The sequence below is a fragment of the Lepus europaeus genome, chromosome 2, assembly GCF_033115175.1.
Source record: "Lepus europaeus isolate LE1 chromosome 2, mLepTim1.pri, whole genome shotgun sequence".
NCBI classification, from domain to species: domain Eukaryota; kingdom Metazoa; phylum Chordata; class Mammalia; order Lagomorpha; family Leporidae; genus Lepus; species Lepus europaeus.
Genome location: NC_084828.1, coordinates 139,134,486 through 139,148,481, shown reverse-complemented (window position 1 = coordinate 139,148,481; position 13,996 = coordinate 139,134,486). Strand labels below are relative to the sequence as shown.

Sequence of the window (13,996 nt, the reverse complement as noted above, 5' to 3'; positions counted from 1 at the left end):
TTGTCTCCTAAGACCTGAGCAGAGCAGAGCCTAATGACATCAGTGAAAGGATTTTATTTAGGAAGACAAATATAATAAGCTAGAGTGTTCTATTGGCAAAATCTTCTTGCTAGCACAAAGATTTCTTTTGATTCATGAACATGTTCATAATCAAATTTTTAACATTATAGTGACAATGGTTCTTTGTCTCTTTTTTCATTCTCGCTTTCTCTTTTTAAAAGGAAAAACACCATCCATACAAACAATGCTTGGCCTATACCAAATGCTCCATAAATGTTAATTTCTATTATTGTTGTAAATCCTAAGAAGCAATAGCTACATTGACTTTAGCAGCTCCTGTAGTATTGTTTTTGAAATACTCTGAAGTTTAATCCAATAGTAAGCCAGGATTTTCTTTGCAAATAAATTTAACTCCAATTGGGGCTGGCGCTGCGGCTCACTAGGCTAATCCTCCACCTGCCGCGCCAGTACACCGGGTTCTAGTCCTGGTTGGGGTGCCGGTTCTGTCCTGGTTGCTCCTCTTCCAGTCCAGCTCTCTGCTGTGGCCCGGGAGTGCAGTGGAGGATGGCCCAAGTGCTTGGGCCCTGCACCCGCATGGGAGACCAGGAGGAAGCGCCTGGCTCCTGGCTTCAGATTGGTGCAGCACGCCAGCCTTAGTGGCCATTTGGAGGGTGAACCAACGTAAGGAAGACCTTTCTCTCTGTCTCTCTCTCACTGTCTAACTCTGTCTGTCAAAAAAAAATTAACTCCAGTTGGAAATAGAAGTATGTAGTCTCAGGAAGATGGAAATGCTGACATGCCTTAATTTCTCACTATGTAATTACTTTGAAGGCACACGCTGTTATAAGTAATGAGATGGTTCTTATGCACCCTGGCAGTTAACGTGCGGAGGGTAAAACAGGTCTAGGAAGACAGAGGAGAGAGGCAAGACTTTGAGAGAAAGCAGCCTCTCAGGAGTTCTGCTCTTGTTCAAGGAACTCTCAAGTCCAAGATTTATCCAAAGAGAAACCTACAACTTTCAGTCATTATTGGCATACTCCCTATGACTGGGTGATGAAGCATGAGCTATCATTGCCAGATGGGCCTGTTTTCCTTTCCTCTCTTTTTTTTTTTTCCCCCTTTCCCTTTATAAAATATCGCCATCACTTCTTTGGTTCTGTGATAACCTGTTTAACCTGTTGTGGAAAGAACAAGTCTTCCCCCTCCAGCATCTTTCCTGGGCTGTGTTGATCTCACCCTTCAGGCCTCGCATTTAGAGCATCTTAAGTGGAAAAGAGGCCATTTAATCTTTGAAGGAAGGGAAAAGGGAATTTTCTTAAGTACTATCTGTTATTCTTCTGCAAAGTGCCTTCCCTCCCTACATCATTCAGGATAGCAGGCATGTTTCTTTCTGGCGCTAGACATGTTTCTTTGCTAGGGATATCTGCCATATCATGTGGTTCCAGATAGTTCAATCGTAGGCCCCATGTTAGTTGATTAGGGTGCTCTGAGGAGGATCCCTAAAACAGAAATTTCAGGAAAGGATTAGTTTGGGATGGTAGTGAAGAGCAAATCAGTCTAAAGGAAGGGGCCCCCTGAGAGTCTGCATGCCTTCTTAGGCCTTAACATTTATGAAAAACCAACATATTTTTATCTAAATATCTTGCTTTTGTGCTTGGTGTAATTATTAGAATTACTGATGTTACAAATGGGTGAGCCATTTCTTTGGATTCTGGTAGCTTGGCTCAAAATCTTGCTCTGTCACTGACTGTTAATCTCTCTCTCTCTGAACTTTCATTTTTATTTTTGTTGTGAAGATTAAATGGGTCAATATATTATAAAATGTATAGCAGAGGACCTGCCACGTGGTGGGCTTTACATAAATCTTTACACTCATTCCTCCATCCCTTTTGAGTTCATTAACTATGGAATACCTGAAAAATGAATCAAGAAAACTTGAAAATTAGTGTAGTTCTTGAGACATGAGTGAATACTTTATGTCTAGTCAGTTATTTGATTTTACAGGATAATTATGAGATTGAATTTAGTAGCCCATAGGTGCTATTACTAACGAGTAGAGCAGTTCCAGGTGCTTTGCATTTTGAGGTATACTTAGGGAGAATGTTTTTCTTTTAAAGCAGCGCAAAGTGCTCAGGGCAAGTGGGCATTTAGTCCAAAGATTCCCAAAGTAGTGGGAGCCAAGAATGCCCTGTGGAGCATGGTAAGCCTGCATTCTCAAATCCTGCCCTCTGAGTTTCAGATTAAACAGATTGAGTTAAATCCTGGTGAATAACATGTAAACAAATCTAATGCAGCATTTGGCTGTTCTCATTATGCCTTTTACAGAACAGGAAACTAAGACCCAGCTCATACAGTGTTTGACCAAGACTTCATGTGAGTGAAGCTTATTAACAATTGTGTCTTTTTTGGCTATTCATATATTAATTCAGCAATATCTGGTATGTGGGAGCTGTTATGTGAGAACTAAATCTGCCCTGTACTCAGCTCCAAATATGTAATGAGAGAGCAAAGATGAAACCACAAAGTGATGTTTTAGAAAAGCTAGCAAGGAATTAGAAGCAAGAATTCAGTTCCCACCTCTGCCATCTATTAGTCTGTTACCTGAGCAAATCAATAAATCTGAGATTCAGTTGTGTCACTTGGAGAGATGGAGTAATACTAGCCTTCCTCATCTTACAGGGGGAATGTATTTGTGTGTGTGTATGTATACATGTACACGCACACACTAGTTCTTGGAAATGGGGTAAAGAATTAGGTAAAAGACATAAAAGGTAGTTGGGTAGTCAACATTTTAATGTGCCTAGGCTATGGATCTTACTAAGATAGGTTCTTACCTTAAAGACTGCTACAGGAGACAAACAATAGGAAAAGTTATAAAATACTACTTTAGAAATAACGAAAGTACTTGGAGAGTCATGAAGGCTCCTTAGCCTGGCTCTAGAAACCAAAATAGTTATAAGCCAACAATTAGATATTGTTTTGCTTTAATGTAGTTGTTATTATTTAGACAATTGGCATCTGAAGTACATAAGAAGTATTTTATCATTTTACTTAAAACCAGAATTTCTGGAATTTCCAATTAGTCTTTAAAGTTTCCCAATATGGACATGAACTAACCCCTCTTTGTTTCAAAAGATGAAATGTGAGGGACTGGTGCTGTGGTGCAGTGGGTTAAGGCCCTGGCCTGAAGTGCCGGCATCCTATATGGGCACCGGTTCTAGTCCCGGCTGCTCCTCTTCCCATCCGGCTCTCTGCTATGGCCTGGGATAGCAGTGGAGGATGACCCAAGTCCTTGGGCCCCTGCACCCATGTGAGAGACCTGGAGGAAGCTCCTGGCTCTTGGCTTCGGATCAGCGCAGCTCCAGTGTTGCAGCCATCTGGGGAGTGAACCAACGGATGGAAGACCTCTCTCTTTGTCTCTATTTCTGTCTGTAACTCTGTCTTTAAAAAAAAAATAACTGTCATAATAGAGCAACATTTTCACAGGGAATTTATAAGGTGCTGGCACATAAAATGTAATATCTATATGATAATGTCTACAGGAAATATTTAAAATTCTCCTCATGCTACTTAAGTTCTAAAGATTAAACAAATATTTTATGTCAATAAAAAATTAAAATACTATAAGCTTTCCATGAATTCAAAACTGATTTGTACTTACATAAAGATGTACAAGCCTTGTCAAACTAAATGATTTATTTTAGTGAATATACTTTTTTGACATACATTTTCTAGATTATCCTGTAAGTACAAACTGGGCTTTAATGTAACTTATAAATGCTTTCAATTAAACTGTAATACTGTAATAAATGTCAGTTGTGTTTGCCTAGCTATTTATGTGTTATACAAATACAAATCTGTGACTCTTAATTTATACTTTTTTAAAACAGATTTATTTATTTATTGCAGAGTTACAGCAAGAGGGAGACAGAGAAAGAGATCTTCCATCTGCTGATTCACCCAGAGCCAGGAGCCATGAATTTACCCAGGTCTCCTGCATGGATGGCAGGGACCCAAACACTTGCACCATCTTGCTCTGCTTTTCCCAGGCCATTAGCAGGGAGTTGGATTGGAAGTGAAACGGCTGATACATGAACAGGCACCCATATGAGATGCCAGCTCCGCAGATGGCGGCTTTACCCACTATACCACAGTGATGGCCCCTCCATTTAAATACTTAAGTCATCAATGTAGAGAATGTGTTAGTAAGAGAAGTCAACAGAGTGATTACTTTTCACTTAAAGTTCTAAAGATGCGTATTCTACTTTTAAAGGGAAATAACTGAAAATTTTGTTTTTGACTAAAATTTTAAAACTAAAATTATGAGGCCAATGCTGTGGCCTAGCAGGTAAAGCCACCATATGTGGTGCCAGCATCCCATATGGGCCATAGTTTGAGTCCCAGCTGCTCCACTTCAAATTCAGCTCCCTGCTGATGTGCCTGGGAAAGCAACAGAGGATGGCACAAGAGCTTGGGCCCCTGTAGCCATGTGGGAGACCCAGAGGAAGTTCCTGGCTCCTGGCTCAGACTGGCCAGCTCTGGCCATTGTGGCCATTTGGAGGGTAAACCAGTGGATCGAGGACCTCTATCTGTAACTCTGCCTTTTAAATAAATAAATATTCAAAAATAAGAAAGAAAAAAAAAAACTAAAATTGTCTTAGAAAACCCTGTTTACCCTGTAAGCTCATATTTCCATGCCAGCATATATATACTTCATTCTTTAAAAATAGTATTTAGGATTTCTAAATTTTTTGCTATATGTAACAATTCTGTGATGAGCATCCTTATATATACAGGTTTCCCTCGGCATCCAGGGGAGGATTGGGTCTAAGACCCAATAGCTACCACCATAGCTACCATCATCTGTACATGTTGCAGTCCCTATATGTAAAATGTGTATCCTTCGTGTACTTTAAATCATCTCTGGTTTATTTATAATACTTAATGTATGGTAAATAACGTATAAATAGTTACACTTGTACTGCTCAGAGAATAAAAAGGGAGAAAGTCTGTACCTGTTCAGCACAAACACAGCTGTCAGTCTAACTACTAGAACTGCTACTAGTTCTGCTGAACTCAGCAGAAAGATTACATTTTTCCCCCAGTATTTTTGATCCACAGATGGCAGAACCAGTGGAAATGGAGAGCCAACCTTACATGTGTCTTTGTGTACTTATCTATTGGCTAAACTCCCTGGGATAGAACTGGGTCAAAAAAAATTATATGAAATTATCCTACAAATTTATATTCCAGTTTAAAGAATTTTTATTTAAAAGAGTTACATAGAGAGGGACAGAGAGAGACATCTTCTATCTACTGGTTCATTCCCCTGATGGCTACAATAGCCAGGGCTGGACCAGGCAGAAGCCAGAAGCTTCTTCCAGGTCCCCCACATGGGTGGTAGGGGCCCGAGCACTTGGACCATCTTCCACTGCTTTTCCAGGTGCATAAGCAGAGAACTGGATTGGGCATGGGACAGCTGTGACTCTAACTGGCACCCATATAGGATGCTGGTGTTGCAGATGGCAGCCTAACCTCCTACACCATGACATAGGTCCTGTATGCCTTTAACCACCAAGAATTTGAAATTGGACTTAAATAAAGCTTTCAGAAGCACTTTGACATGTCTAAATTATAAAAGACACTCAATACTGGACACTCTAATTTGGTTTGCCATGCAAGTTTTCTTATGATGGACCCAAAAAGAAACAAAATAGGTCCCCTTGGCAAAAGAGATTAGGGTAGTCCTGAAGAAGAAACTTGTCCTGTAGGAATTGGTTTAGAATTGGTTGCAGAAATTTTGTGTAACGTGATTTTATATTTCAAAACATGTACAAATATAAAAATGTTTTGTGTTAGATTTTAAACTTTAAGCAGCTGTATAAATATAAGCATTTATTTTCCTTTACATTTGATCAGGGCATTTTCCTTTTATCTCTTACAAATTAGGCCTTTCCTTAAATCTCCATGCCTCTGCCTCTACGCCATAGCAACACAGTCCTCTGTGGATCTGATCCAAGTTCAAAGAATGGACTGTCCAACACTTAAGTATTGACACAACTGCAATGATTTTTTTTTTTTTTGGTTAGACAACTGTAACTGATGTGTTCAAAGTGCTGAAATACCTCAAAGGAAATGAAAGGCGTGGCTGGTGTTCATGTTTGTCTTCCTTTGGTTCAAGGTAATTTAAGACTTTGACTTTCTGTTATTTTAATGAACACCCATGTAATATATTCCACAGATTTCAATGGGACAGATGTTACAAGATTTTGGAAAATTTCTTGGGATGTTCCTCCTTGTTTTGTTTTCTTTCACAATTGGACTGACACAACTGTATGATAAAGGCTACACTCCAAAAGAACAGAAGGACTGTGTAGGCATCTTTTGTGAACAGCAAAGCAATGACACCTTCCACTCGTGAGTGTCTTTTAAAATTTCTTCTTCAATTTCGCATTCTGTATGAATTAGTACCACCAGAAATGGAGCTTTCAGATTTAAGAAATACCTTTCTACTATTTGTAAACTTTAATATTTTTAAGTTTACTTTTCATGAGTCTGAGACATCTTTACATGTAGAATCTTAAATAGTAAGTGCAAGTTATCGCACTGTCTTCCATGCAGTCTTAACAGAGGAACTCCTGGCATTTTGTACACTCTTGCCACTTGGGGCAGGACAGTTCTCTGTCAGGCCTGTATATTGCAAGATGTTCAGTATCTCTGCCATTCGGACATTGAATGTCAGTAACACTCAGTTGATAAAACTGAAAACTCTCTCACAGTTCTAGTATTACTTAGGAGGGCATTAGAATTGAGAATAATTAGAACTTCGTGAATATTTTTTCTCTAATGTATCAAAGAATTGAACAACCAGTTGTGAGGTAGACAAAATACCTTTTTATTTTTAAATAAAACAATAGAGAAAAGGTGTGGAACTTTCTCATTATGTTTGTACCATGTTCTTGAGATACTTTGTGTGTCATCTTATAAGTGTTCATTTAACATACACCATATGCCAGACGTTATTTTAAATACTGAATGAATTAAGGAACCACATTCCTTAATGGTACTTACATTCCAGTGAGATAATACAGCTAATTAAAAAGATACATGAAATATGTCTATTAGTGATATGGGCTAACAAGACAAATAAAGCTTGGTCTAGGGTGTATATATGTAAGGAGGGTACAGTTCTAGATAGAGGACCAAGGAGTGCCCCAGAAGAGATGACATTCAAATAAAGGCCTAATGCTGGTGACGGAGCAAGCTAGGAAGAAGGTATCTGGGGGAACAGCATTCACAGCTGGCATAGCAAAGCAAAGGCCCAGAAGAGGAGGAACAACTGCAAGATCCGGGGAAAGCCAGGTGGACAGTGTGTTTGGACTGTGATGAATCAGAGGGAGAGTGGTAGGTAATGGGATCACGTAGGACTTTGGTAAGCCTCGTCTGGGTGTTGGGCCGTGGAGATTGAGAGCCATCGGAAGAATTTGGGTGGAGGAAGGGCAAAATCTAACTTCATCATATAGGCAGTTATATTGAGAATATGCAAAAAAAAAAAAAAACAGCAAAAGGTTAAACAAGAATAATTTGTCTTTTGAGTCTGTGTCCTCATTTAAAGTAAGACATGCCTGTACTGTGGAGATCAGCCTCATTTATTTTATCAAATATTCGAGGATTATGTCTTATATAATTTTGACATGAATTCAACTTTGCTAATTAATTTATCAAACTTCCTTAACAGAAATGTGATTGTCATTACAGATTCATCGGCACTTGCTTTGCTTTGTTCTGGTACATTTTCTCCTTAGCGCACGTGGCAATCTTTGTCACGAGGTTTAGCTATGGAGAAGAATTGCAGTCCTTTGTTGGAGCTGTTATTGTGGGCACGTACAATGTCGTGGTAGTGATTGTGCTTACCAAACTGCTGGTGGCCATGCTTCATAAAAGCTTTCAGTTGATAGCAGTAAGTGTTCGTCCTTTTATCTATTTTTAATAGACTCTTAGGTGAAGCTACTTTTTAAAAATTTACTTATTTGAGAAGCAAAATTAAATCTGTCCACTGGTTCACTCCCCAAATTGCTGCAATGGCCAGGCTGAAGTCAGGAGCGTCTTCCACATGCGTGTGGGGGCCCAAGTACTTGGGCCATCTTCCTCTGCTTTCCCAGGTACATTAGCAGAGACTTCAACCATCGCTCATATGGGATGCTGCCATTTCAGGTGGCAGCTTAACCCACTGTGCCACAATGCTGGCCTCAGTGTTTGTCCCCTTTAAAGTGCTACGTTTCACTTCAGATCAGATTAAATGTATGCTGTAGATAGGATAACAAAAGATTACAATAGTATCATTTAAAAATTAGAGATTTTTTTAAAAAGATTTTATTTCTTTGCGAGGTAAGGAGAAAGGTCTTCTATCCGCTGGTTCACTCACCAAATGGCCACAACAGCCGGTTGTGTAACAGATCTGAAGCCAGGAGCTTCTCCTGGTTCTCCCATGCTGGTGTAAGGGCCCAAGCAACTGTGCCATCTTCCACTGCTTTCCCAGGCCATAAGCAGAGCTAGATCAGAAGAGGAGCAGTCAGGACACAAACCAGCACCCATATGGGATGCTGGTGCCGCAGACAGAAGCTTAACCTACTTTGCCATAGCACTGGCCCCCTTAAGTAGAGATTTTAAAACTATAAGCCATATACAGTAATCACAAATCTTGGGCCAAATATTTATCTGCAGCATGTGCAAATATTTGAATAGCTCTCTTCTGCCTACCCATGTATGCATGTGTATTCATATTCTCTATTGCCTTTTCGTTTGCCTTTAAAGAATCATGAAGACAAAGAATGGAAGTTTGCTCGAGCTAAGTTGTGGCTTAGCTACTTTGATGACAAGTGTACATTACCCCCACCTTTCAACATCATTCCTTCACCAAAGACTATCTGCTATATGATTAGTAGCCTCAGTAAGTGGATTTGCTCTCACACTTCAAAAGGCAAGGTCAAACGGCAAAACAGTCTAAAGGTAAGAAATTACAAGTTTGAATGCAATCTAAGTTTTAACAATTTCTGAACACAGATGTTTCTTAAATATACAAGCTCCTTAAAGGGCTCCAACTCTGTCCAGTGCCAGATCCCTAATGCATGGCATAATATATATAACAAAGTAAGAATTCAAAAAATATTTATTGAAAGTGAGAGATAAAAGCTTAAAAAAAAACCTCAGTCTTAAGTTTCCCTATCTTAGAAAATCTCATCTCATAGTTTTACAACATGGGCAATGTTCAGAATACCTGTTCCTTCACTGTAGATAAAGAATGTCTATAGAGTTTGTTCAGATTTTTACAACAGTAACTCAACACAAATGTTACCGTAAACCAGTAGTTGGGGACTTTTTTTTTTGTAAAAGTAAATATTTTTTACTTTGTTTTAGCCTGCAAAGAATAAGATATGATATAAGCAATTATATATTAGAGGAAACAAATTACCAAAAATTTATTGATGGTATTAAAATTATAACTATAATTGAGTAATTTTGGTGAGATTTCTTAGTGAAAAGAATAGAGTACCTTTTGGTGAAGATAAAATTTCCCTTAAATAGGGTTCAAAATTAGTTTCCTATCAGATATATTACACATATTCATCTGTAAAATCATTCATAGCTCATAGGCTGTAAAAAAGCCAAGGGCCGGCATTGTGGTGCAGTGAACTAAGCTGACGCCTGCAATGCCAGCATCCTGTATCAGATCACCAATTCGAGTCCCAGCTGCCCTGCTTCCAATCCAGCTCCCTTGCTAATGTGCATGGGAAGGCAGTGGGGAGATGGCCAAAGTACTTGGGTCCCTCCCACCTACTGGGAGACTAGGATGGAGCACCTGAACCAGCCGCTGTTGGAGAGTGAAACAGCAGTTGGAAGATCCATCTCTGTCTCTCTGCCTTTCCAATAAAATAATCTGTAAACAAATTGAAGTGTGCCACTTTTGGCACACAATTTGCCATAAATTGAGGATTCTAAGACTAACTTCTTTTTAATCAAGGTAACATAAAGGCAAATGAATAAAACAAATAATGCAAGCTATATTCATTTTAAACAAGTATTAAATATACCATATAGTGACAAAATTCTAGTCTAAGAAAATATTAAAAGATGTGTCTGTATTTGTTAATATTTTTTTAAAAAAACACCTCACCTCACTAACATGTTGAGCATGTCAGCAGTATCGTATCATTGTTTTGAAGGAGTGGAGAAATTTGAAACAAAAGAGAGATGAGAACTACCAGAAAGTGATGTGCTGTTTAGTGCACCGTTACTTGACTTCCATGAGACAGAAGATGCAGAGTACAGATCAGGCAACCGTGGAAAATCTCAATGAACTGCGCCAAGATCTCTCGAAATTCCGCAATGAAATAAGGGATTTACTTGGCTTTCGGACTTCTAAATATGCTCTGTTTTATCCAAGAAATTAACCATTTTCTAAATCTTGTGGAGGGTAATTTTCAATAACAATTCTAAAAGACTGTATTTGCACAACTTGCAATTAAGTAAGATATATATTGAAAAAGAATTATGTAAAAGCCATTCTTTAAAATATTTATAGCATAAATATGTTATGTAAAATATATATTGAGAATTAGTTTTTTAAAACTTTCTGTTAGTGGCTTTTTGCAGGAGCAAAATGCATTCGGTAGATAGATTTTGTTCGCATGCTGCTTGGTTTTCTTATTTGGACAGTGCTTTCAAATTTTTTGTGTTGTAAAGGGCATTTATAAATGTTCCCATTGCTCAGAATGTTTTGTAAAGTGAAGATCAGCAAATGTGGCTGATCTTCGTACTGAGGATACACTTGAAATCCAGAAGTCATGGTTTTTAACATCTCTGTTTTAGGAGTTCACATATAGTTTAGTATTTATTGTTTAGGAGTATAGTTTTACCTAAAATAATAGTTTATTTTTTCTTTTTTCTTTTATTATAATCTTAAGCAACAAAATTCTAATGAATATTTGAATCTATTTATGTCTATCAATTTAAATTCACTTCAGTTTTTGTTACTGTAATATATTTACTTTTACATGGTATAATCATTTTATATTTTTTTCTTCACTTAAATAGTATTTTATATATACATTTCCATGTATTGACATAGTCTATGTATCTAAATTTTTATATAATTATATAGTTTTTGAAAAACTTTAGATCATAAATAACATTTATTTTTTAGCTTTAGGATATTTGTTTTTAAGTCTGCATAGCTGCTTCTCTAGGCATTTTGTTGCTTCTAACTTTTCCTCACCATAATAGTGCTATAATTCTTTTTCAAGCTGGAGTGAATATTTATAGTTATAAAATAGAAGATACTTCTGTATCATGTATAGATGCACTTGTTTTGGTATGGTAAAACTTTAGAAGACTCAAGATTTGTTTTATATTTGAACTAAGGTTCTTAAGCTTGTCTCCCAAAGTATTTTCCTTAGAATTTAACATGGCTTCTAAAGTGATTTCATGTTTGTGGATCATTTTTTGCTGCTTAAAATGAAAAGCTTGATTTTTGAAATTAGAGAATAAAGTATGTATTTAATTTTTTTTCTGTGTTCACATAAGAGATGTAGCTAAAAATTTTTTCACAGGCTATTGCTTATATATTCTTACAGCATATCCAGTTAAGAGGGTATTAGGTATATAATTATCTTCTTAACTGAATGTCAGATAGTCTTAAAGCCACAGGGTGCAGGTAGCCCTTGGTCTATAATCACCACTGATCCAGGGATCATTGTCTAAATATAGTACTATGTTTCATTTTGCTTTTTACTTTTTATTTTTTAATTTCCAAATTTTAAGTGTTCCCTTTTTTGGGTAAATTCTTATAAAAATGTTTATTGTAAAGCTATATATTTTGTCTACAATGGGATTATGCACTTCCCAATTGGGATTTTACATCAGGATTTTTAGTCATTCTCAAAAATAATTATTAAATAAAACTATTTATAGAGTGCCTACTGTATGCATGAGTTACTTATGAGGTATATTTTGAATGACAGTGTATTGTAAGAAAAAAGGTGAATAAAACTTGACATTAGATTATAAATTGACAGTCCATTGTATTAAACTTTTACTCTTCTTTTAAATTTTTTAACTGATACATAAACCGTTTTGATAACATATGTATCATGTAATGTTCAAATCTATCTCCTCATCTATCACTTACGTTGATGAAATATTCAAAATGCTTTCTTCTAGTTATTGAAAAACACAAGACAGTCCATTATTATCTATTGTCACCCTACTAGTATCTGTTAATCAACTTATTCCCATCCCTATGTCCCTCTTATTCTCCTCAGCCTCTGGTTACTACCATCTGCTCTTTAACTTCTATGAGATCAACTTTTTTAGGTTTTACATGTAAGTGAAATTATGCATTATTTGTTTTTCTGTGCCTGGACATTTTCACGTAACAATTCCTGTAGTTTCATCCATGTTGTCCTAAATGACAGGATTCCATCATCTTTCTAGCTGAATAGCATTGCATTGTGTATATATGTAAGTACATGACACGTTTTCTTTATCTGTTCACCAGTTGATGGACATTTGGACTGATTTCAAATCTTGGCTGTTGAGAATAGTGCTTCAGTAAACATGGGAGTGCAAATGTCTCTTCAACTGATTTCATTTCCTTTGGATATATACTCCATAGTGAGATTGCTGCAGCACACGGTAGTTCTATTTTTAATTTTTTGAAGATCTTCCATTCTGTTTTCCAGCAATGGCTGCTCTAATTTACATTCCCACCAGCAGTGTTCAAGGTTCCCTTTTCTGCATGTCCTCGCCAGCAATATCCTTTATCTTTTTATGATAGCCACTCTACACTGAAGAATAAAAGCCATGATTATCTCAACAAATGCAGAGAAAGCATTTAGTAAAATACAGCACCCTTTCATGATGAAAACCGTAAGCAAATTGGGTATAGAAGGAACTTTCTCAACACAATCAAGGCAATTTATGACAAGCCCACGGCCAGCATCCTAATGAATGGAGAGAAGTTGGAAGCATTCCCACTGGAAATCTGGAACCAGACAAGGATGTCCACTCTCACCATTGCTATTCAATATAGTCCTGGAAGTTTTAGCCAGATCCATTAGGCAAGAAAAAGAAATCAAAGTGGGTACAGATTGGGAAGGAGGAATTCAAACTATCCATATTTGCAGATGACATGATTCTACATATAGAGGTTCCAAAAGACTCCATGAAGCCATTACTGGATCTCATAGAAGAGTTTGGTAAAATGGCAGGATATAAAATCAACACAAAAAAATCAATAGCCTTTGTATACACAGACAGTGCCACGGATGGGAAAGAACTTCTAAGGTCAATCCCATTCACAGTAGCTTAAAAAAAAATACCTTGGAATAAATTTAAGGATGTCAAATATCTCTACAATGAGAATTATAAAACATAAAGAAATAGAAGATGACACCAAAAAAAAAAAAAAGGAAAAATCTTCCATGTTCATGGATTGGAAGAATCAATATCAAAATGTCCATACTACCAAAAGCAATTTATAGGTTCAAGGCAATACCAATCGAAATACCAAGGACATTCTTCTCAGATATAGAAAAAACGCTGCTGACATTTGTATGGAAGCACAAGAGATCCCAAATAGCTAAAGCAATCTTACACAACAAAAACAAAGCTGGAGGCATCACAATATCAGATTTCAAGACATACTACAGGGCAGTGATAATCAAAACAGCCTGGTAATGGCACAAAAACAGATGGGTAGACCAGTGGAACAAAACAGAAACACCAGAAATCAATCCATGCATCTACAACCAACTTATCTTTGACAAAGGAGCTAAAACCAATCCCTGGAGCAAGGACAGTCTTCAACAAATGGTGCTGGGGAAACGATCTCCACAGGTGGAAGTATGATGCCACTCTAATTGGAGTGAAGTGTTATGTCATTGTGTTTTGATTTACATTTACATTTCTCAGATGACTAGTGATGTTCAACAGTTTT

The 13,996-nt window shown here is 37.2% G+C and overlaps 1 protein-coding gene across 7 annotated transcripts in view; it reads left to right on the top strand.

Moving 5' to 3' along the window:
* The window catches only part of TRPC1 (transient receptor potential cation channel subfamily C member 1), a 92,386-nt gene extending 80,338 nt beyond the window's left edge, over nucleotides 1–12,048 (top strand). For all 7 annotated transcript variants that reach the window (XM_062213647.1, XM_062213654.1, XM_062213640.1 and 4 more), the window contains 4 exons: nucleotides 6,242–6,417; nucleotides 7,759–7,960; nucleotides 8,815–9,009; nucleotides 10,224–12,048. In XM_062213647.1, coding sequence (XP_062069631.1) covers nucleotides 6,242–6,417; nucleotides 7,759–7,960; nucleotides 8,815–9,009; nucleotides 10,224–10,451 — 801 coding nt within the window. In that variant the 3' untranslated portion in view covers nucleotides 10,452–12,048. The remainder of the gene's footprint in view (nucleotides 1–6,241; nucleotides 6,418–7,758; nucleotides 7,961–8,814; nucleotides 9,010–10,223) is intronic.
* Nucleotides 12,049–13,996: the final 1,948 nt, after the last annotated feature.